Source organism: Coregonus lavaretus (assembly GCF_964263955.1).
Source record: "Coregonus lavaretus genome assembly, chromosome: 37".
In the NCBI taxonomy this organism is placed as follows: Eukaryota; Metazoa; Chordata; class Actinopteri; order Salmoniformes; family Salmonidae; genus Coregonus; species Coregonus lavaretus.
This window is the reverse complement of record NC_140024.1, coordinates 3,307,505-3,332,794: the sequence shown is the minus strand read 5'-3', so window position 1 is coordinate 3,332,794 and position 25,290 is coordinate 3,307,505. Positions and strand designations below refer to the sequence as shown.

Here is a 25,290-nt window from a genome sequence, read left to right as displayed (position 1 = left end):
AGGATCTTGTCAATGATCTCAAGGCAGCTGGGACCATAGTCACCAAGAAAACAATTGGTAACACACTACGCCGTGAAGGACTGAAATCCTGCAGCGCCCGCAAGGTCCCCCTGCTCAAGAAAGCACATTTACAGGGCCGTCTGAAGTTTGCCAATGAACATCTGAATGATTCAGAGGAGAACTGGGTGAAAGTGTTGTGCTCAGATGAGACCAAAATCGAGCTCTTTGGCATCAACTCAACTCGCCGTGTTTGGAGGAGGAGGAATGCTGCCTATGACCCCAAGAACACCATCCCCACCATCAAACATGGAGGTGGAAACATAATTTTTTCTGCTAAGGGGACAGGACAACTTCACCGCATCAAAGGGACGATGGACGGGGCCATGTACCGTCAAATCTTGGGTGAGAACCTCCTTCCCTCAGCCAGGGCATTGAAAATGGGTCGTGGATGGGTATTCCAGCATGACAATGACCCAAAACTCACGGCCAAGGCAACAAAGGAGTGGCTCAAGAAGAAGCACATTAAGGTCCTGGAGTGGCCTAGCCAGTCTCCAGACCTTAATCCCATAGAACATTTGTGGAGGGAGCTGAAGGTTCGAGTTGCCAAACGTCAGCTTCGAAACCTTAATGACTTGGAGAAGATCTGCAAAGAGGAGAGGAACAAAATCCCTCCTGAGATGTGTGCAAACCTGGTGGCCAACTACAAGAAACGTCTGACCTCTGTGATTGCCAACAAGGGTTTTGCCACCAAGTACTAAGTCATGTTTCGCAGAGGGGTCAAATACTTATTTCCCTCATTAAAATGCTAACCAATTTCTAACATTTTTTACATGCGTTTTTCTGAATGTATTTGTTGTTATTCTGTCTCTCGCTGTTCAAATAAACCTACCATTAAAATTATAGACAGATCATGTCTTTGTCAGTGGTGAAACGCACAAAATCAGCAGGGGATCAAATATTTTTTCCCTCACTGTACATATATGGACAAGCAATGACAGAGCGGCATGACTTCGGGAAAGTTCTATTCCTGGTCGTAATGCTGGTGAGTTACCGCTGCTCTGATATCCAATTGTTTATCCCGGCTGTATATAATGATGCAAAACACTTTCTGAGCTAATAATGTAAAAAATAATACATAAAAAACTAAATACTGCGAAGTTTCCTAAGAGCTAGTTGCAGATGCGGAAGGGCGACATAGGCGGATGCGTTGGATTGAGATGCAGCCCATGCAAAAAAACGGATATCTCTAGCTTAAATTGACAGATTTTGATGGGGATGTTTTTTATTATGTTACTTAAATTGACGCACCGGTGCGTCAATAGACTAGGGGGTTTAAGGGCCGGTTTCGCTGACACAGATTAAGCCTCTAAAATTGCCAGTGTAGAAATCCCCTACCATAACCCATGTGTAGCCTACAACATGTATTCCATTTTATTCACACTTAATAGACAATTGTACATCAACTATTGTGAATTTGGTGACAGTAATATTACAAGCAAGACAATTTGTAGGCTATAACATGGGACACAACATTACAGTAACATCTAGATAAATTGTTGCAAGTAGGATATTGCATTTATTTATGTTAGAAATTTGGATCACATGTAGGCCTATGTAATTCGATTGTAAGGATGTAAGGATAAAGATGTACAGTGGGGGAAAAAAGTATTTAGTCAGCCACCAATTGTGCAAGTTCTCCCACTTAAAAAGATGAGAGAGGCCTGTAATTTTCATCATAGGTACACGTCAACTATGACAGACAAATTGAGAAAAAAAAATCACATTGTAGGATTTTTTATGAATTTATTTGCAAATTATGGTGGAAAATAAGTATTTGGTCACCTACAAACAAGCAAGATTTCTGGCTCTCACAGACATGTAACTTCTTCTTTAAGAGGTTCCTCTGTCCTCCACTCGTTACCTGTATTAATGGCACCTGTTTGAACTTGTTATCAGTATAAAAGACACCTGTCCACAACCTCAAACAGTCACACTCCAAACTCCACTATGGCCAAGACCAAAGAGCTGTCAAAGGACACCAGAAACAAAATTGTAGACCTGCACCAGGCTGGGAAGACTGAATCTGCAATAGGTAAGCAGCTTGGTTTGAAGAAATCAACTGTGGGAGCAATTATTAGGAAATGGAAGACATACAAGACCACTGATAATCTCCCTCGATCTGGGGCTCCACGCAAGATCTCACCCCGTGGGGTCAAAATGATCACAAGAACGGTGAGCAAAAATCCCAGAACCACACGGGGGGACCTAGTGAATGACCTGCAGAGAGCAGGGACCAAAGTAACAAAGCCTACCATCAGTAACACACTATGCCTCCAGGGACTCAAATCCTGCAGTGCCAGACGTGTCCCCCTGCTTAAGCCAGTACATGTCCAGGTCCGTCTGAAGTTTGCTAGAGTGCATTTGGATGATCCAGAAGAGGATTGGGAGAATGTCATATGGTCAGATGAAACCAAAATAGAACTTTTTGGTAAAAACTCAACTCATTGTGTTTGGAGGACAAAGAATGCTGAGTTGCATCCAAAGAACACCATACCTACTGTGAAGCATGGGGGTGGAAACATCATGCTTTGGGGCTGTTTTTCTGCAAAGGGACCAGGACGACTGATCCGTGTAAAGGAAAGAATGAATGGGGCCATGTATCGTGAGATTTTGAGTGAAAACCTCCTTCCATCAGCAAGGGCATTGAAGATGAAACGTGGCTGGGTCTTTCAGCATGACAATGATCCCAAACACACCATCCGGGCAACGAAGGAGTGGCTTCGTAAGAAGCATTTCAAGGTCCTGGAGTGGCCTAGCCAGTCTCCAGATCTCAACCCCATAGAAAATCTTTGGAGGGAGTTGAAAGTCTGTGTTGCCCAGCGACAGCCCCAAAACATCACTGCTCTAGAGGAGATCTGCATGGAGGAATGGGCCAAAATACCAGCAACAGTGTGTGAAAACCTTGTGAAGACTTACAGAAAACGTTTGACCTGTGTCATTGCCAACAAAGGGTATATAACAAAGTATTGAGAAACTTTTGTTATTGACCAAATACTTATTTTCCACCATAATTTGCAAATAAATTCATTAAAAATCCTACAATGTGATTTTCTGGATTTTTCTTTCTCATTTTGTCTGACATGGTTGACGTGTACCTATGATGAAAATTACAGGCCTCTCTCATCTTTTTAAGTGGGAGAACTTGCACAATTGGTGGCTGACTAAATACTTTTTTCCCCCACTGTATTTAAGCTCTGTCACGATCGTTTATGAACGGGACGGACCAAGGCGCAGCGTGATATGCATATATGTTAATTAACGAATAAACACAACGACAAAAGAATAAACAAACGAAACGTGAAGTCCAAGGCAGCACAACAAAACATACCTTAACACAGAACAAGATCCCACAACCCACTAGTGCCAATAGGCTACCTAAGTATGGTCCCCAATCAGAGACAACGAGCTACAGCTGCCTCTGATTGGGAACCACCCCGGCCAACATAGATCTACACATACTAGATCTAACATAGAAAATCAACAAGGCAAAACACAACACAGAAAATACACACCCTGACTCAACAAATACGAGTCCCTTGAGTCAGGGCGTGACAGTACCCCCCCCCCCCCCCCCCCCCCCAAAGGTGCGGACTCCGACCGCGCCACATAAACATAACAGGGTAGGGGCCGGGTGGGCATTCCGCCTCGGAGGCGGATCCGGCTCCGGGCGTGACCACCACTTACTCTCCACCTCCCTGTTGCGCCCCTGGTCTGGTCTGGACCTCGGCGCGCTGCTTCCCCTCTCCTTCCTCCCACAACGTACCAAGTCCTGTCTGGACCCTGGTGTGGGAGACCCCGAACCTGGAGAGGGGCTGACGTCTGGGTCTGGACTGGAACCGCTGACTGGAGCTGGACCCGACGACGGTGGATCGAACTGCTCTGGCTCCGGAGTGGAGCCGCTGACCGGAGCTGGATCAGGCACCGGTGGAGCGGACTGCTCTGGCTCCGGAGTGGAGCAGCTGACCGGAGCTGAACTGGGCACCGGTGGAGCGGACTACTCTGGCTCCGGAGTGGATCCGCTGACCGGAGTTGGACCGGACCCCGGTGGAGCGGATTGCTCTGGCTCCGGAGTGGAGCCGCTGACCGGAGCTGGACTGGACCCCGGTGGAGCGGATTGCTCTGTCTCGGTGCCGGACCAGGCACCGGTGGAACAGGCACGGGCCGTGCCGGACTGGACACACGACACCACTGGCTTGGTGCGGGGAGCAGGAATGGGCCGGACCGGGCTGACGACGCGCACCACTGGCTTGGTGCGGGGAGCAGGAACGGGCTGTACCGGACTGGCGACGTGCACCACTGGCCTGGTGCGGGGAGCAGGAACAGGCCGGGCCGGGCTGGCGACGCGCACCACTGGCTTGGTGCGAGGGTCAGGAATAGGCCGGACCGGGCTGGCGATGCGCACCACTGGCTTGGTGCGAGGGGCAGGAACAGGCCGGGCCGGGCTGGCGACGCACACCACTGGCTTGGTGCGAGGGGCAGGAACGGGCCGGGCTGGCGACGCGCACCACTAGCTTGGTGCGAGGGGCAGGAACAGGCCGGGCCGGGCTGGCGACGCGCACCACTGGCTTGGTGCGAGGGGCAGGAACAGGCCGGGCCGGGCTGGCGACGCGCACCACTGGCTTAGTGCGGGGAGCAGGAACGGGCCGGACCGGACTGGCGACACGCACCACTTGCTTCCTTCTGCTGCCTAACCAGCTCCTCTCGCCGTGCCTCTACACTTTCCTTCTCCCTTTTAGCCTCCTGTAGCCTCGTCATCCAACATTTTTTCTTGGGGTTGCCTCTCGGGTCTCCGTCGTCGGCACGGTTGGCGCCGTTTCACCTCTACTGTCCTCGTTTGGTGGGATCTTCTGTCACGTTCATTCATCGACGGGTCAGACCAAGGCGCAGCGTGATATGCGTACATGTTTATTAAATATTAAACACAACGACAAAAAAAACTAAACGTGAAGTCCAACACAACACAACACAACACAACACAACACAACACAACACAACACACCTTAACTGGAACAAGATCCCACAGCCCACTAGTGCCAATAGGCTGCCTAAGTATAGTCCCCAATCAGAGACAACGAGCGACAGCTGCCTCTGATTGGGAACCACACCGGCCAACATAGATCTAGACATACTAGATCTAAACATAGAAAATACAACACAGACAATCACAACAAGGAATATACACACCCTGACTCAACATATAAGCGTCCTCTGAGTCAGGGCGTGACAGTATGAAAGGGTCACAGGAGTAAAATGAAAGGAATCAATCCAGCGTGATTTAAGTGACAAGTGGAATTTGCACCACTCAAATGCAGAAAATAGATAGCTGAAAAAGACAGATCCTCAGGTGGGCTGGGAATGCGCGTTGCTACTGAAACTAATAGAGATAAAAAGTAATGACGTATTTTTGTAGGCACTGTCTCCGTTATGGTTCGTTGGACAAAGCCTATACGGAAATGAATGCCGTTTTAGTAGTTTTTTTTTATAAATTCAGAAAATAAGGTCTTATGATATTATCTCATTGAACAAAACGTATAAGATCTCTTAAGCCTGTTTTAACTTCAGACTTAATTTTCGGCAAACCAGAGGTTACTCATTTCCGGTTTTTAGGACTACAAGCTGGCGAGCTCTATACTCGGGACCTTTAGAGTAAACGTAAGTAAAGTATGACACAGGATATCGAAACCAAAGCTTTCTAGGTTATTGAATGTTAATTAGATATATTGTCTATACTTTATCCAGTGTGCATGGAGTATTTTAAACGCATAATGCCACTTTTTTCCCTTTGATTGTCACAGAACCGCACTAGGTTCTTTATAGATGCAAAACATCTGTACAATCTTACTATTTAGATTATCAGAAGACTTGTATATGGTTTGAAAATGTTTACACAGTTTAAATGTGTATCTTGTAAGCCCCTGTATTCTTTTTTTAATACCTATTCTGTTTTGTACTTCAGAGTCTATACTTTTCTTTTATAAAAAGTAGCAATAATCTTGCATGAATGGAATGAGAAGTGAATTGTTTGGACCCACCTATTAGAGACAACCAGGAAGTAAAAAGAGTGGTGAACCCGCCTGTGTGCAGAGCTGCTGGCATACTGGTTGAGGAAGTGGGTGAGACAACGCACCACAAATACTGTCTGGCAACATGTCTCGACCTAATGGCAAGTACCATGAAGCTCTTCATAATAAACTAGCAATAGATAATAATTATATGGCTGCCTATGTAACTCATTGATGAGAGAGAGGATTGCAGCTTTTAAATGGAATTATGAAAAGCAGAGTGCTCTCTTTACTTTAGTCTCTTTACTTTCTCTTTTGCCATTGTCAAATTCAGTTTATTGTATAACTGACAACTATTATCAAATGAAGGATTGCGTAATACAAAGGTAAATAGATTAAATAATACGTGTCAGAGTCACATTCAGGAAGGTAATGCTGACTTTAACCCAGTCATAAATTATTGTAAGTGTAAAATCATAGTTCCTGGTAAGGACAACTGGGTGAACAAGAGTGAACTGATGAGTCATACACTGAGTGTACAAAACATTAGGAACATGCTCCTTCCATGACAGACTGACCAGGTGAATCCATGTGAAACCTATAATCCTTCACTCAGTGTAGATGAAGGGGAGAAGACAGGTTAAAGAAGGATTTTTAAACCTTAAGACAATTGAGACATGGATTGTGTATGTGTGCCATTCAGAGAGAGGGTGAATGGTCAAAACAAAATATTTAAATGGCTTTTAACTTTTATGGTAGTAGGTGCCAGACCCACTGGTTTGAGTGTGTCAATAACTGCAACGCTGCTGGGTTTTTCACACTCAACAGTTTACTGTGAGTATAAAGAATGGTCCACCACCCAAAGGACGTCCATCCAACTTGACAAAACTGTGGGAAGCATTGGAGTCAACATGGGCCAGCATCCCTGTGGAACGCTTTCAACACCTTGTAGAGTCCATGCCCCGACAAATTGAGCCAGTTCTGAGGGCAAAAGGGGGTGCAACTCAATATTAGAAAGGTGTTCCTATTGTTTTGTAAATCAATGAGTCATACATTTTCTCCTTATTTGTTTGTGTGGAAACCTCACACATTAATTCAGTCTTGTAACTACTGTTGATAGGAGATGTCATAGATGTTGATGCTGTTGTGGCCTTACATAATCTGTTTTAATTGTGGATAGATTACAGATTAGATTAGAAAAGTGTATTAAGTGCAACTCCTCAATATAACAACATTTCATTGTTTGTCCTGAATATATACTGTTTTAACAATGAGAAGGAGATGCCTTCTTGGCAAGGTTTCTCTAACATGTATGTCATTTTAGGTACTGGGCAGAGTAAGAAAGATTGGGACCTATCTGGTAAAAAACTGAAGTCCCTCCCTCAGAGTCTCCTGGAGCAGGCTGAGGAGGCCAGAAGGTTGGACCTCCAGAGGAACAAACTGAGACAGCTCTCTGGGATCTCCAACCTGGTCCACCTGAGAGAGCTCAACCTCTCCAGGAATGAGCTGGTGGACTTTCCCCTGGAGATCAGATCTTTGAAACTTCTGGAGCGGCTCTACATGAACCAGAACAACATCAAGGTTATCCCTGAAGACATCTTCCCTCATCTGGGGAAGCTACATTTCCTCAAACTCAGCACCAACCGTCTGCCCAAACTCCCATTGGACCTGAGTCAATGCCACAGCCTCACCTACCTCAACCTGTCCAATAACTGCCTGAAGGACCTCCAGGCACTGGTGGGGCTACCTAAACTCAAGGAGCTGTTAGTAGAACGGAATAGCCTGACTGAACTTCCAGCCCAGCTGTTCCAGAAAGGGAACTCGGAGCTGACCCTGTTCAAGGCCACGGGGAACCCGCTGAGGACCCCCCCAGAGGAGGTGTGTGACGGAGGGGTGAGGGACATTCAGAGCTACTTCGCCATGATGGAGGAGGAAGGCCCTGACACACACACCACGGCCTGGACAGTCAAGACCATGTTCCTGGGTTCCTCCATGGCTGGGAAGTCCACGCTGTGTCGCAGCCTGAACAAGGGGGTGCCCATGAGGGTAGAGGAGGAGGACAGAACGGAGGGGATAGAGATCAGTGAGATGGAAATGGAGGGGGTCCGGTTCCTATTCTGGGACTTCGCAGGGCAGGAAGAATACTACCTGACACATCATGTCTTCATCACCCCCAGAGCCCTCGTTATCCTCGCTGTTGATTTGGCCAGGTAAACATGTCAGTTGAGGGAGATCACTGTGCAGTTCGTGTTAATTTGTGGGAAACTGACATTTGTAATTTAACATTATAGTCTTTTACATTCTTCTAATATTTTAATCAACAGATAGTTTCGAAGATCATTGATAATGTTTTATTGATAGTACAGTATATTGATACATACAGTCGGAAGTTTGCATACACCAACTCAGTTTTTCACAATTCTTGACATTTAATCCTAGTAAAGATTCCCTGTCTTAGGTCAGTTAGGATCACCACTTTATTTTAAGAATGTGAAATTTCAGAATAATAGTAGAGAGAATGATTTATTTCAGATTGTATTTCTTTCATCACATTCCCAGTGGGTCAGAAGTTTACATACACTCAATTAGTATTCGGTAGCATTGCCTTTAAATTGTTTAACTTGGGTCAAACGTTTCGGGTAGCCTTCCACAAGCTTCCCACAATAATTTGGGTGAATTTAGGCCCATTCCTCCTGACAGAGCTGGTGTAACGGAGTCAGGTTTGTAGGCCTCCTTGCTCGCACACGCTTTTTCAGTTCTGCCCACACATTTTCTATAGGATTGAGGTCAGGGCTTTGTGATGTCCACTCCAATACCTTCACTTTGTTGTCCTTAAGCCATTTTGCCACAACTTTGGAAGTATGCTTGGGGTCATTGTCCATTTGGAAGACCCATTTGCGAACAAGCTTTAACTTCCTGACTGATGTCTTGAGATGTTGCTTCAATATATCAACATCATTTTCCTTCCTCATGATGCCATCTATTTTGTGAAGTGCACCAGTCCCTCCTGCAGCAAAGCACCCCCATAGCATGATGCTGCCACCTCTGTGCTTCACGGTTGGGATGGTGTTCTTTGGCTTGCAAGAGTACCCCCTCTTTCCTCCAAACATAACGATGGTCATTATGGCCAAACAGTTCTATTTTTGTTTCATCAGACCAGAGGACATTTCTCCAAAAAGTACGATCTTTGTCCCTATGTGCAGTTGTAAACCGTAGTCTGTCTTTTTTATGGTGGTTTTGGAGCAGTGGCTTCTTCCTTGCTGACGGCCTTTCAGGTTGTGTCGATATAGGACTCGTTTTACTGTGGATATAGACACTTTTGTACCTGTTTCCTCCAGCATCTTCACAAGGTCCTTTGCTGTTGTTCTGGGATTGATTTGCACTTTTCGCACCAAAGTACGTTCATCTCTAGGAGACAGAATGCGTCTCCTTCCTGAGCGGTATGACGGCTGCGTGGTCCCATGGTGTTTATACTTGCGTACTATTGTTTGTACAGATGAACGTGGTAGCTTCAGGTGTTTGGAAATTGCTCCCAAGGATGAACCAGACTACAATTGTTTTTCTGAGGTCTTGGCTGATTTCTTTTGATTTTCCCATGATGTCAAGGAAAGAGGCACTGAGTTTGAAGGTAGGCCTTGAAATACATCCACAGGTACACCTCATTTTCTGGAATTTTCCAAGCTGTTTAAAGGCACAGTCAGTATGTAAACTTCTGACCCACTGGAATTGTGAGACAGTGAATTATAAGTGAAATCATCTGTCTGTAAACAATTGTTGGAAAAATTACAAGTGTCATGCACAAAGTAGATGTCCTTACCGACTTGCCAAAACTATAGTTTGTTAACAAGAAATTTGTGGAGTGGTTGAAAAACGAGTTTTAATGACTCCAACCTAAGTGTATGTAAACTTCCAACTTCATCTGTATAGTTTGTTGGTTTTACTGACTTGGGCATGACCTTGCCTTACATGTGAAAATGTATCTTTGTAATGTCTCAGCTACAACATGGAAGACCCCCAGTCTTACAAAGAGAAGGTGTGTTTCTGGATCAATAACATCCAGCTTCGCGTCCCTGCCTCTGTGGTCTTACTGGTGGGAACTCACTGTGACCAGTGCCAAGACCAAGACGAGGTGAGGGAGAAGAAGAGACACATTGAGGAGAATGTTCGAGTCATGCTCGAAGAAAGGAAGGAGGTTTTACAACTACAGCAGAAGAACCTGAAGGACAATGCAGACCCCTCTCTGTTTTCTGAACAGATGAGCGAACTTGACCGGCTTATGGAGTATCATTTACAGGTATTGTGTCCTAATTTGAGTTTTGTAAAGAGTGTTTGATCTTTGAAATGGCCTACGGTTTGATCTGTGAGTATATTAATTGGTTTCTAATGTGTTTGCAGGTCCTGGAACTTGTACCTATTGACTGCACTAAGCATGAGGATATTGTCAAGCTCAAGGAGCACATTGTGAGGCATATCTTAACAAAGGATACATTCCCATGTGCTGAAAGGACCCTGCCCAAAAGCTACAAAGAAGTTGAGTTAGCCATTCATGACCTGGTGGGACAAAACCAAATACCTCAACACGGTAAGTTATTTGAAGTAAAAAACGGAAAAATCCTTATTGAAAGTTAAAGGCTCTTGAATTGTAATTTTATATAATTCACTTTCTCAAATTACTGAATTGAAATTAAATCAACTTCAACCCTGTTAATTACATTTTTAATAATACTATTATCAATTCTGACATCTGTCCATGTCAGGACAGTCTGAAACTGTGGTTGTCCTAATATGGACACAATGAGGTATTATAACTCGGTCACATGACTCTAATCAGACATCTCTTTTCCTCAACACCAGGAATAGTTTCTTTTGATGACCTTCTGAGTGACCTCATTCCGCACCTTGAGTTGGGCGAGGAGAACGTCCACTCCATCCTACGTTACCTCCATCGTATCGGCATCATCGTGTGGTATGAGGAGATCCCTGCTCTGAAGGACAGGGTGTTCGTTCAGCCATCTTTCCTCATCTCACTCTTCAAGGTGAGACCTGAGGGTGACAGAGGGAAAACCTTTAAATTAGTGATCAGCGACACCTGGTCCAGGAGAGCTACAGGGGTGTGGAGGCTTTTGCTACAGCCCAGAATTTTAAAAATCTACTGACCACCTAATAATTTCCTGTCCCTGTAGCTCTCCAGGATCAGGTTAGGTGTGTTTTGAGTAGTGAGCACAATTAAGTAGCAAAGAGAATATGCTGTATTCTATTTGAATTACGGTGTTGTCTTTAAAGTCTTCTCCAGTACGGTGTCCATATTAGGACATCATATGTCCATGAAAGTTGCGTCAGAGTCACTCTGACTGCTGTCCTAATATGGACACCGTACTCCTATAACCAACGTCTCTCCTTTCCCCCAACCCAGACCATCGTGAGACACGACCTGGTCAAGCAGCTGGAGGCCATCCCCAGAGACGCGCTGCGGCAAGAGGGCAACCTGTTGGTCCACCGGGGCACGTGGGTGGATGACTTCAGGGAGAAGGGCACCCTGCATAACGCGGCCACACGGATCCTGGTACGCAGAGAACTGAGGCGGCTGGGGCTGGACGATGAAGACCTGGTGGAGGAGGTGGTGGGGAGTAAGACTAAGGAGGGGACCCTACTCAGCCTCCTGCAGCACTTTGAGGTCTGTCTCCCGGCTAAGGTGGGTAGTCCCCTGAACCCGGCAGCCCCAGAGTTCAAACCTGGGGAGAAGCAGTGGAAGTCATCCAACTTGGCCAGGGGTGATACGGACGGAGCTTGTCTCTTCCCCAGCTACCTGCAGGACAATCGAATGGTGGTGCAGATGTGGGGAGAAGACAAGCTGGACGATATAAATGTCTATGTTTACTTTCTACCTGAGGTCCCTCATGGCTTCTTCCACAGGTAGCATTGGAATCTACAGTAGTCTACCATTTCACTGCTCTGATGTTTCATTTTAATTGTCACACATTTTCTAAAATAAATATTTATGTTCTATTTATATTGGTTTTACAAATAAAAGATGTGGTTATTTAGGAAATGTATTTTATTTGTATTTCAGGCTGATCATCAAGACGTGCTCCCTGTACCCGACTCACTGGATAGGGAAGGACCACTGCCTGCTCAGCTCTGGAGACAAACTGGTGCTGATGAGAGAGAACAATAAAGATGGAGATCCATACATACAGATCCGCTGCAAGAGACCTGAGACCAGCGGTACAGTATGCTATTCATCTATTTCATCTGGAGAGGCAAATTAATGAGAATATGGGGTAAATTCAATCAATGTCTGCATAGTAAGAAAAGTGCTTGTGAGGACCTTGGTCTATCTAGCGCCCAGCTGATCACTTTTGGTAAAAAAAAAAAATCCCATACTTGGTGTTCAGAAACATTTCCCAAACCGTCTTTTGCAACACTTTGAAGATGTCTTCAAACATTCTGAAACTTTTGAAGGATGACTGCGCTTCCTGATTTTGCCTTGTTTTAATCCATGCTCATGAAGAAATGGCTGAAGGCAAATAAGAGTTGTCTTGGGGGTGTGGTTTGATGTGGGTGTGCTTTGGGTGTGTCTTTGCCATTCAATCACAATAAACAAGCGCAGTAGTGAGTACAGCTAGGCAAGTTAAGCTAGCTTTGCTATGGAGAGAACACAGTTTTGAAGTTGAGGACTTCTCCCCTCCCGACTGACTCGCCATCTCAAGATAGTCAGCTAATTCAGTTCTATGTGTAGGCTAAAGTCTGCGCTTACCTTGTGTTTAGCCAAGCTGAGGGCCGCTACCTAGCATAGCTTGGTGATAGCTGCAGCTGGCTATCCTATCTAGCTGATATTTCTCTGTCAAATCAGTTATGGCAAGATAGCAAGCGCCAGTGTATGGAATGTGTTTCATAAGACACTCGTTCTACAACGCCTTGCTACGAAAGTAGCTTGTAACTTAGTTTCAACGTTTCATCACATCATGTAAATACATGTTACGTGGAAACGATATCAACTACTGCGAGTTGAATGCCCGCGCACGGTCTTCAGTCAGTTTAGCTGTTCTACAACCCAATATTCTATAACTGGCTAGTTTTGTCTCTCCTTATGTCCACTGTTAGATCATTCCCGGGAGACAAATCCCAGAACTAATATCCCTACAGGTGTTGGCTACATGTGGACATTGCACAAACATCGCCTAGCTTGAGTGTACATACAGTACATCAACAAAAAATCGATGGATGTGTTCGTGTTACAAAGACAAAACAGTTCCTGCTGTAAATATCATATTGATGTTCTTATAAAGACAGTATGCCTACACTTTACCTAACAAATCAATATCTGTTGTGTGTAGAGTACAACTTCAGCTGTGTAACCAGAACTAGAAAGGCATTTCTATTTCTATGGTCTATTTGCCAAAATGTAAGGATTTGGCTGTCTAACACACTGACATGCACAGCTCTCTGGGTGAGGTTCTGTCTTCAAGTTTCCAGAGAGTAATGAAGACCCTTTCATCTGTGTAATGTATTACAGGTTATGAACATGTGCAGTCAGGTGGCAGGAGGGGTGGAGTGCATGACACTCCATCCTGGATATGTCAGAGTTTGCCTCATGGGTCCAGCAGGCAGAGTTCAATAACTACAGGCAGATGTGAGATGCGGGAGGATGGCACTCTTCTCATACTGAGTAGCCTACAGAGTAATATGAGAAGAATGCAATTGCTAAACTCATGTAGATATTCTAAAGAAAGTGTTTTGATAACGTTGAAGTGTAACAGTTCCATGTAGAATAAACCATTCTTCACAATACTGGAGAAGCAGTGTTTTGCTAATATAACAATGTGCAAATATTACACGTCTTTCATCTTTTATTGTCATTCACAGCCGATACAGATTCTGTACCTATCAACATTTTGTTTGGTGGTGCTGGGGCTACCTTGCCAAACATGTCAGCCGTCAGACACTACATGACCAAAAGTATGTGGACACCTGCTCGTCGAACATCTAATTCCAAAGTCATGGGCATTAATATGGAGTTGGTCCCCCCTTTGCTGCTATAATTATCTTCCACTCTTCTGGGAAGACTTTCCACTAGATGTTGGAACATTTCTGCGGGAACTTGCTTCCATTCAGCCACAAGAGCATTAGTGAGGTTGGGCACTGATGTTGGGCGATTAGGCCTGGCTCGCAGAGTGCATTCCAATTCATCCCAAAGGTGTTCGATGGGGTTTAGGTCAGGGCTCTGTGCAGGCCAGTCAAGTTCTTCCACACTGATCTTGACAAACCATTTCTGTATGGACCTCGCTTTGTGCACGGGGGTATTGTTATGCTGAAACAGGACCTTCGCCAAACTGTTGCCACAAAGTTGGAAGCACAGTATCGTCTAGAATACCATTGTATGCTGTAGCGTTACGATTTCCCTTCACTGGAACTAAGGGTCCTAGTCCGAACCATGAAAAACAGCATGACCATTATTCCTCCTCCACCAAACTTTACAGTTGGCACTATGCATAGGGGCAGGTAGCATTCTCCTGGTATCCACCAAATTCAGATTCATCTGTCAGACTGTCAGATGGTGAAGCGTGATTCATCACTCCAGAGAACGCGTTTCCACTGCTCCAGAGTCCAATGGCGGCGAGCTTTACACCACTCCAGCCGACGCTTGGCATTGCGCATGGTGATCTTAGGCTTGTGTGTGGCTCCTTGGCCATAGAAACCCATTTAATGAAGCTCCCGACGAACAGTTCTTGTGCTGACATTGCTTCCAGAGGCAGTTTGGAACTCTGTAGTGAGTGTTGCAACCGAGGATAGATCATTTTTACGGCTACACCCTTCAGCACTCGCCGGTCCCATTCTGTGAGTTTGAATGGCCTACCACTTCGCAGCCGAGCCGTTGTTGCTCCTAGACATTTCCACTTCATAATAACAGAGCTTACAGTTGACTGGGGCAGCTCTAGCAGGGCAGATATTTGACGAACTGACTTGTTGGAAAGGTGACATCCTATGACGGTGACATGTTGAAAGTCACAGAGGTCTTCAGTAAGGCCATTGTACTGCCAATGTTGGTCTATGGAGATTGCATGGCTGTGTGCTCGATTTTATACACCTGTCAGCAACGGGTGTGGCTGAAAGAGCCAAACCCATTCATTTGAAGGGGTGTCCACATACTTTTGTATATATAGTGAACCTTCCTGTATGGTGTTGCCAGCGCCAGTAGCTCATCACAGATACTGGTCATGAAGGAGTCCGACTTACAGATCCGACCCAGCTCCTATCACAGAGAAAGAGAGGGAGAGAGAGAAAGACTTTCACCATATGATCATGGAAGCCAACAGTAAACACACAGTTGAACATAGCCAATCAGAGATTATGATTCACAGCTAATTCACAAGGGACATGTCCCAGCATGGTACTAACTGGTTGACATTACTAACCCTGGCCCAGGAGTAGTCCATTGCGGCACCATGGATGGAGGGCACATCCTTACAACGTACAAGACACAAACACACACAGCACATATCGGTGGTTATTTCCTCCATTATTCTGGAACGAGACTGGTGTCTGACCGTTGCCTCCTTTTCTGGTAGTTTGCTAAATGATTTAGCAGGGATCTTACAGTAGCTAGTCAGTTTAAATAGTTGGATGGTGAAGTCGATGTGCTTGGTGTACATATCCTGGAAAAGTTGACCGATCTTCTAACTATTATCTTCGATAGAAAAACTTAGCTAAATAGATAGAATCTTGAAACCGTGGAGAGCGAAACACCTATCCATTTATGGGTAGATTACCCTGATTAATTATCTATTGATTTCACAGTTTACATATTTATTAATGTCTCTACTGACTCCAGGAGAATCCTTTTTCAAATCATGCAAGAAAAAAACATTTCACTTTATTTGGAATTGCAAACCAGATGAAGTTAAACAAGATTATTTATATAACGAACATGAGTTTGGAGGGTTAAAACGATTAAATATTAAGGCATTAAACCTCTCTCTAAACGGATATATAAAACAACAATTGACACATCAATCCATTAGTTTCAATTTAAATTATTACTGTATATAAAATACTTGCTACAAAACAAATGCTCAATACATGGGGCATTGAACAGTCAGCCTTGTGCAGACTGCCACGAGGAAACAGAATCAATACAGCATATTTTTCTGCATACGGTACTGTCCATCGGTGGCTCGCTTTTGGAGTCAGGTCAAGGAATGGTTCTCTCATAATATCAGGGTTCAGATGGACCTGTAAACTGTATTGCTAGGGGATCTGAAAAAACATGATCAATCAATGGGAAATATCATTATAGTCTTGGGTAAAGTATTTATTTTTAGGGCAACATCGGTAGAAGTGTTACAAATAGGGAGGTTCAGGACCCTCATAAGACATCACAGTAAAATGGAGGGATGTATTGCAAAATGAAAAATGGCATTATACTGGGAAAGATGGGTTAATCTGTGGACATCGGCAGGTTGGAGTTAAGATCAGAATGGCTGGTGGATTGGCCGCTGTGGGTGAAAATCCAACACTTGCAGAAAGAGGAAATTAGGAATTAGGAACACCTTACTAATATTGAGTTGCACCCCTTTTGCCCTCAGAACAGCCTCAATTCGTCGGGGCATGGACTCTACAAGGTGTCAAAAGCGTTCCACGGGGATGCTGGCCCATGTTGACTCCAATGCTTCCCACAGTTGTGTCAAGTTGGCTGGATGTCCTTTGGGTGGTGGACCATTCTTCATACACACGGGAAACTGTTGAGCGTGAAAAACCCAGCAGTGTTGCAGTTCTTGACACACTCAAACCGGTGTGCCTGGCACCTACTACCATACCCCGTTCAAAGGCACTTAAATCTTTTGTCTTGCCCATTCACCCTCTGAATGGCACACATACACAATCCTGTCTCAATTGTCTCAAGGTTTAAAAGTCCTTCTTTAATCTGTCTCCTCTCTTTCATCTACAATGATTGAAGTGGATTTAACAAGTGACATCAATAAGGGATCATAGCTTTCAACTGGATTCACCTAGTCAGTCTAGACATTTAGCTAGCTAGATATTAACAAAACATAGCTACTTACCAACAACATTCCAGTCTCAGTTTTGACGGTTGACTGCCCAAGTAGAAGCTAGTTGGATGTAATCCATATTCTGGACATCTACCCAAGATTGTTGAACAACTTTATGGAAGCCCATTTTCACTAGAATAGCTATTTCCCAAGTTTGTTTTGCGTGACCCGGTGCCCTGGGTGCACAGGGTTTGCTCTATTTTGACAATTCCATTGGGCCTCTTAAGTAGAGGTCTCCACCCGCCCGGGGCACCGAGCCATGCAAAGCGAACTCGCCCAGTCTTTTCTCAAAAAACACATCGCCACAATGTGTTGGTAGGCAAAAGAGGGCATGAATTGTTGACATAATTGTAATCCAAACCAAACCCTCAAGTACAGTAAGTAATGTCGCAGTCACTTACCAAACTCCGTTTTGGATGAGACTTCATAACCAAAATTATCCTATATAATAAATGTTTCTGACTCATATCAATGCCATATAGGCCGTTCTTCAAAAAGAGAAGTTGGTTTTCAAGGGCAGATGACCTTTGAGCTCAAACTATATAGTTCTGCTATGAAAACCAAATATTTAGTCCTAATGAGGAAGAATATTAAAAAGTAGTCACTAATGTGTTGTAAACAACTTCATCTCATTGACATCAGCATATTTCTCTTTTGCCAGCAGAGTTCCGTCGTTCTTGGGATCTCTTCCTGTCGGTGATGTATAAGCTAGTGGTGCTGTCTAGACAATGGCCTGGCCTATCCCAACATGTCCACACCCCCTGTAAGGAGAAAGGTTGCACAGCCTACTTCGTCTGGAGAGACTGGCAGGACCTCACAGAAACAGACATCTATGACCTGTAAGCCAAATGTATCTAATGTAATTGTTACTTGTCTATTTGTCAATGCACAACTGTATTGTAATTATATTATTGCACTTATTTCAAATTATAAATATGTTGTTTCTCTACCAATATACTATTAAAACTGAAGTGTGTGTGTCGAACAGTGTGCAGGAGGAAAAACAACTCTGCCGAAATGGACACACGCGACGGACCGAGTTGCTTTTCCCAAAAGGTACAGTATGTTTTTAATGTTAAAGTAAGCGGGATTACCTACTGTTTACAATAAATGCTTCCCATTCAAATACTGTGTGTGTTTTTTTAGATCCTGTCATCAACAAATCAGAAGGATAATGACCAGAAGCTAGAAAGAGAACTTCATCAGAGGGAGATGTTTTCTTTTTCAGTGACGTCTCCAAGTTGACTATCTTACTATCAAAAACATGTTCCTTATTTGCAACATCAAAATCTTCACTCATTACAGTTTGGGTTTAGGCTTGAGGTCTCATTTATAAATACAAGTGCACAGAGGGAGCAACCATATTCATGTTTCTCTCTCAATATTATGAAAATGTTACTTTTCATATCCTACCACAGGGCTGCGCTCTTGCTCCATAATGAGAAAACAATTATACTGACGTACAGCTACACAAAACTGTTCATTGCAGTCCAGATATCCACTTTCTGATGCCTTACCCTCATACCAAATAAATAATATCAAGCCCCTGACATGACATACTCCTTTTTGTATTTGTAATGTATTTAATTTATTTATTCAATACTTCATTCCAGATGTAGAATGTAATGGGTTACTTGATATCCAATTAATACATTCAGAGTGCTGAACGTTTTCTATGAGGATTGTACAATTCAAGAGTTTGAGGACTGAATTGAAATGGAGTTGACCCCAACCCTGGCTATAATGTTTTTATACTGAAGGAATTCTCTGTATGTTCTATCGTGGGGAAGGGGTGTACCTAACTGAATTACAGTGCCTTCAGAAGGTATTCACGCCCCTTGACTTTTTCCACATGTTGTTCTGTTACAGCCTGAATTTAAAATTGATTACATTTAGATTGTGTGTCACTGGCCTACATACAATATCCCATAATGTCAAAGTGGAAATATGTTTTTGAAATTTTTACAAATTAATTACAAATGAAAAGCAGAAATGTCTTAAGTCAATAGGTATTCAACCCATTCAACCCAAGCCTAAATTAGTTCAGCAGTAAAAATGTGCTTCACATGTTACATAATAAGTTGCATGGACTCACTTTGCGAGCAATAATAGTGTTTAACATGAATTTTGTATGACTACGGAGGTATCCCAATGCCTCGCAAATAAGGGCACCTTATTCCAAAACATGCATCCTGTTTGCAATAAAGCACTAAAGTAAAGCTAAGCACAGGCAAAATCCTAGAGGAAACCCTGATTCAGTCTGCTTTCTAAAAGACACTGGGAGATAAATTCACCTTTTAGCAGTGGTGAGAAAACTACCCAATTGTCATACTTGAGTAAAAGTAAAGATACCTTAATAGAAAATTACTCAAGTAAAAGTGAAAGTCACCCAGTAAAATACTACTTGAGTAAAAGTCTAAAAGTAGTTGGTTTTAAATATACTTAAGTATCAAAAGTAAATGTAATTGCTAAAATATACTTAAGTATCAAAAGTAAAAGTATAAATCATTTCATATTCATTATATTAAGCAAACCAGACAGCACTATTTTCTTGTTTAAAGTTTTTTGACGGTTAGCCAGGGGCACACTCCAACATAATTTACAAACGAAGCATTTGTGTTTGGTGAGTCTGCCAGATCAGAGGAAGTAGGGATGACCAGGGATGTTCTCTTGATGTGTGTGAATTGGACCATGTTCCTGTCCTGCTAAGCATTCTAAATGTAACGAGTGCTTTTGGGTGTCAGGGAAAATGTATGGATAAAAAGTACATTATTTTCTTTAGGAATGTAGTGAAGTAAAAGTTGTCAAAAATATAAATAGTAAAGTAAAGTACAGATACCCAAAAAAAGTACTTAAGTAGTACTTTAAAGTATTTTTACACCACTGCCTTTTAGCAGGACAATAACCTAAAACACAAGGCCAAATATACACCAGTGTTGCTTACCAAGACGACATTGAATGTTCCTGAGTTGCCTAGTGTAATGGGTGATTTTGGACGGAGTCAGGCGCAGGACGGTAAATCACAGAATATATGGTTTATTCAGGAACACAGCGGTAAAACACTCCAGTGCGGGAAATACGGCGCACTGTAGAAAAACAAGGCACACGGGTGAATATCCCGGCGATACAAAATACAAAGAAGCTCCACCGAGCTAGAGTCACCTCCACAATAACTAATCACACACAAAGACAGGGGGGCAGAGGGAACACTTATACAGGTACTAATGAGGAGATATGAACCAGGTGTGTGTAATAAACAAGACAAAACAAATGGAATGATGAGATGAGGAGCGGCAGTGGCTAGAAGACCGGTGACGACAAACGCCGAAGCCTGCCCGAACAAGGAGAGGAGGCAGCTTCGGAGGAAGTCGCGACACCTAGTTACAGCTTTGACTTAAAATCGGCTTGAAAATCTATGGCAAGACTTGAAAATGTCTGTCTAGCAATGATCAACAACTAACTTAACATAGCTTGAATAATTAAAGTGCAAATATTGTACAATCCAAGTGTGCAAAGCTCTAAGGGACATACCCAGAAAGACTCACAGCTGTAACTGCTGCTAAATGTGATTCTAACATGTATTTACTCAGGAGTGTGAATACTTATGTAAATTAGATATTTCTGTATTTCATTTTCAATACATTTGCAAAAATTTCTAAAAACATGTTTTCACTTTGTCATTATGGGGTATTGTGTATAAATGTTTGAGAAAAAAAACGAACAATTAAATCCATTTTGAATTCAGGCTGTAACACAACAAATGTGGAATAAGTCAAGGGGTATGAATACTTTTTGAAGACACTGTATATCACATTTCTATTTTCTTATTAATCTTTCCTTATTTCCCCATTGACCTGCTAAATTCCCATTTCTATCAACCAGTTGCCTCTGACCCACTTGTGTCCAACAGCAAAAGAGAGACAAAGAAAGTGTGAGAGAGAGGGTAGACGAATGAAGGTGAAAACATCTGTGAGGTTGCTAGAAGTTATCAACAGACCAGTGCAGTCAAAAACTTCCTTTTCCTGTGTTATATGTATTTCCACACTATGAGGTTGGAATAATATTGTGAAATTGTGAAAATGATCAGACCACCTGAAATTTCAAGCTGTGTTGGTGGGATGGAGTTTTAGCCTGCCTGGTGACATAACCAGGCGGTATATTTTTTATAGACCAGTAAGAAAGAGAGTTCCAAACCTCTTTGCATATAACAGCTCGTTTTCCGCTCCCCACTCAGACCACTCCCAGTCCTAGTTTAATTATAAATGTTTGTTTCTTTTGACCATTAATGTACTTAATTGTTACCCAGACCTTTTGACCAGTAATGTACTTAATTGTTACCCAGAAATGATTTGATATTGAGATAAAAACATCTGCATTGGACCTTTAATGGGCTTTGTGTGTGTGTGTGTGTGTGTGTGTGTGCGCGCGCACGTGTACGTGTGTAAGAGAGATGTGTGTAGGCAGAGGCGTCATGCCCATAGGGGGCACAGGGGCACGTGCACCCTCAGATTTGTCCTGTTTTTTTAAAAAGCCACTTAGCAATTTTATGAAGTTGGCTTTAGTTAGCCTAAATAGGTTCCCAATCTCCCAACCTCATAACTAGCTAGCAATCAGGTTATCAATCAAGTTATGAGTAGCTAGCTTGTCTTACTATCTTAGCTGGCATGCCTGCTGGCAAGGTTCGTAGACTTCAGAAAAGCAAATCATAACTAAATGTAGCAGAGATTAGGGCTGTTGCGGTGACCGTATTACCGCCACACCGGCGGTCACAAGTCATGAAGGCAGTCAAATTCCACATGTAATTAGGCTTCTCCAAGCTCTGATGCTGCTGCTGGTCATTAGTAGCCTACCAAACTTGCTAACTGCCTGGTACTCAGCACTCTATTGTCCCTCTAATCACTCTGACATCAATGCAAATGTTTTCGAAAATCGAATCAAACACTTCATGAGAGGACATGAGCTCATGTTGCGCAACATTTCACATTTACATTTTTGTCATTTAGCAGACGCTCTTATCCAGAGCGACTTACAGTTAGCGCATACATTATTTTATCAAACCCACAACCCTGGCGTTGCAAACGCCATGCTCTACCAACTGAGCTACATCCCCTGCCGGCCATTCCCTCCCCTACCCTGGACGACGCTGGGCCAATTGTGCGCCGCCCCATGGGTCTCCCGGTCGCGGCCGGCTACGATAGAGCCTGGATTCAAACCAGGATCTCTAGTGGCACAGCTAGCACTGCGATGCAGTGCCTTAGACCACTGCGCCACTCGGGAGACTGGCGCAGTGCATAGGCTATGCAATTGTGTGAGAAAACAGAGTGGTGGCCGCTAATAACAAGATGAGGACCCCATCAGCTTTCTATAGGCTAGGCCAACTATATTTATTTCTCAACTATGCTAATATTGAGCACATTGCTTATATTTACAACAGGAGTATAGCCTACTTGACTGGCATGAAAATAAACCACGGGGAAAAGCGTCCTCCATTCGCTATTTCAGTGCATAGATGACATATGTTTTCCCGCTGCCCCTGTTTCGATACAGGTGCATGATAATGGTCCATTCTAAATCAAAACAAATTTCACACATACTGTATATTATTTGGTATATGTGTGACAAGTACTGAGCATATGAAGAGGCAGGCATCAACAATTTAAAGGTTTGCTTAACACTGAGCAAGAGAACAACCAACGCACCTGTCTACTCAGCATGTCTCGGAACACATCATTGACGAAGGACTGGAACACGGAAGGTGCGTTGGCGAGGTCGTAAGGCATAACGCAGTATTCATAGTGGCCTGAGGTAGTGCTGAATGCCGTCTTCCACTCGTCTCCTTCCTGGATTTGGATCAGGTTGTAGGCAATCCTCAGGTCCAACTTGGTAAAGTACTGGGCCCCTCTCAGCTGCTCGATGGCCGACGGAACCAGAGGGAGGGGGTACCGGTACTTGGTGGTGACTGCGTTCAGCCCCCGGTAGTCAATGCATGGCCTCAGTCCTTTTTGGCCACGAAGAAGAAGCTGGTGGAGACAGGAGAGGTAGAGCATCTGATGAACCCGTTTCAGGGTCTCCGCCACATACTTCTCCATGGCCTCAGTCTCCGCTATGGAAAGGGAGTAAATGCAACTCTTGGGGGGTGTTGTCCCTCCAGCAGGTCAATGGCACAGTCCCAGGGCCTGTGAGGAGGGAGACACTTAGCCTTGGAGGCAGAGAAGACATCGGAGAGATCTGCATACTCACGTGGAATGTTGGGCTGGAGGGCGGACTCCGGACTCTCCACTGACCTGGAACAACAAACCACCGGCAGGCAGGTCCTCCGGCAGGAGGGGGACCAGGCTGTGATCCTCTTGGTGATCCAATTGATGGTGGGGTTGTGTAGTCTGAGCCAGGGCAATCTCAAGACGATCCGGTGAAGGGGTGACTTGACGTGACGCACTGAGGATCCGAAGAGGCAGGAATCAACAATGTAAAGGTTTACTTAACACTGAGCAAGAGAACAACAAAGAGCGAGTATTCGACAAGACACTAACAATCACACACAACACAACACTGAACAGTCCAGGGCTATATAGGGGTGGTGATGAGATGATGAGGTGCAGGTGCGCTGGAGGTGATTAGGGTGTGTTGGGTTTCCATTCCGGTGTTGCCGAGGTGGTGCGCTCAGACCGGTGGCTCAGTAGACCGGCGAATCAGAGCGCCGGAGGGGAGCAACGGGAGGAGACGTGACAATATGTAATGACAAGATTAAATCAAGAATAGTCTGATGGGTGACAATATTAGCCTATCACATGTGAATTATATATTATCACTTGTGAATGATGCCCAGAATAAGAAACAATGCCTTTCTTTTGCGACTTTTTCAAATCATTGTCGCACACCTCATGTAGCCTAGCCCATAGGCCTATATGTTTTGATAAGGTTTGTATCAGAACTAAAGTGGCCAAATAACTTCTTAAAATTAAGCACATTAATCTGCTTTACAAGGGGTGTAGAGCCTACCTGGCATATCTAAGCAGCATGTGAGTTTCAAGTTTGGGGAAGATAATTTTCACCATAAAAATGCACCTTTATAATAAAAGCATTACATGCATAATTGCATTTGTGGTCACTTTTGATAATGGTATTTTCTGCTGAATGGAACATTTGCGCTTATAGCCTACTACCATGTGTGCATTGCTGCGCTTATAATGTGAAGAAAGCTAAACGTTCTGATCTGTTGCGTCAGCCACATTGCATTAAAAAGGTTTTTTGATGCTAGTGGTTGCATTAATTTGGGATCTATCGCATCCAACAACTGTCCCAGACTATATTTGGAATATTTATTTATTGCACAGAATAGAATAGGTTGACTTTTGTACTATGGGGGATAGTAGATTGACATAGGCTAGTGCTTTTTCTGAATTGGATAAGGACGCGCGCAGTTGCGTCACCAATATGACTGTCTTCACTTATAGCCTGTGAGAAAGTCCCGATCACGTGAAGGTCACAATGCAGCACTCCGGGCCGCAAAAGGCATGGATTATTTTAGGGTGCATTATGGCCACAAAGGGGATGCCGCTGTGAAATTCGAGGCATTATCAAGTGCTTGTCAAATGGTGAATGAGAGACTATTGGAGTGTGTAAAGCCTGCGCAAAAAACAAAGCAGAGCTCATGCCTTTCAAGCAACTTTTTTCAAATCATCATTAGATTCTCATCATGCAGCCTCACAATGTATTAAAAATCAAAACAATTAGCCCCACGTTTTTAGAACAACTAAAATTCCATTAATAACTCTACATTAAGCATATAGGAGTACCTCTTTTTTTGTTAACCTCTCAACACAGAATGTGCGCACTCCCTCAAAATATATTTTTATTTTATTCAGCTTTGTTCAATTGTATTCTTCATACTATAAAATAATATAAAATAATGCCACGGAATTATAAGCAAATCTTGTCTGCTAAATTAACTAGCGTAGCCCAAAGCCATTTGGCATAGCCACATCAGGACCTAACATAAGGACAACTCAGAGTATGCTATTATTTTCTTCTGAAATAGACTACATTTTCTTCATATCATGCTTCTTTAGACCTGTCTAACATAAATAATGGATTTATTGTGAAGGTGTAGGCTATATTACATGGATTTATTAAACTTTTTAAAATGGCTTGGAGATGCTAAATGTGTTTATGTTAAT

The 25,290-nt window shown here is 43.6% G+C and overlaps 1 protein-coding gene across 2 annotated transcripts; it reads left to right on the top strand.

Moving 5' to 3' along the window:
• The first annotated feature begins 5,703 nt into the window (after positions 1-5,703).
• Positions 5,704-18,662, top strand: LOC311111931 (malignant fibrous histiocytoma-amplified sequence 1 homolog). Of its 2 annotated transcripts, none has more exons than XM_084154856.1 (10): positions 5,704-6,223; positions 7,387-8,272; positions 10,059-10,356; positions 10,458-10,644; positions 10,917-11,098; positions 11,476-11,975; positions 12,133-12,287; positions 17,778-17,952; positions 18,102-18,169; positions 18,260-18,662. In XM_084154856.1, the coding sequence occupies exons 1-10, from the start codon at positions 6,208-6,210 to the stop codon at positions 18,286-18,288; spliced, it is 2,496 nt and encodes an 831-aa protein (XP_084010982.1). In that variant the 5' UTR covers positions 5,704-6,207; the 3' UTR covers positions 18,289-18,662. The 2 variants fall into 2 exon arrangements, with proteins under 2 accessions (XP_084010982.1, XP_084010981.1); XM_084154855.1 differs by having other exon boundaries at positions 6,155-6,223; positions 17,775-17,952.
• Positions 18,663-25,290: the final 6,628 nt, after the last annotated feature.

Excerpts from the sequence above, each read along its gene's own strand:
- LOC311111931 (XM_084154855.1), top strand. Across the intron at positions 8,273-10,058 it reads CTCGCTGTTGATTTGGCCAG|CTACAACATGGAAGACCCCC; the intron begins GTAAACATGTCA and ends GTAATGTCTCAG. Across the intron at positions 18,170-18,259 it reads CGAGTTGCTTTTCCCAAAAG|ATCCTGTCATCAACAAATCA; the intron begins GTACAGTATGTT and ends GTGTTTTTTTAG.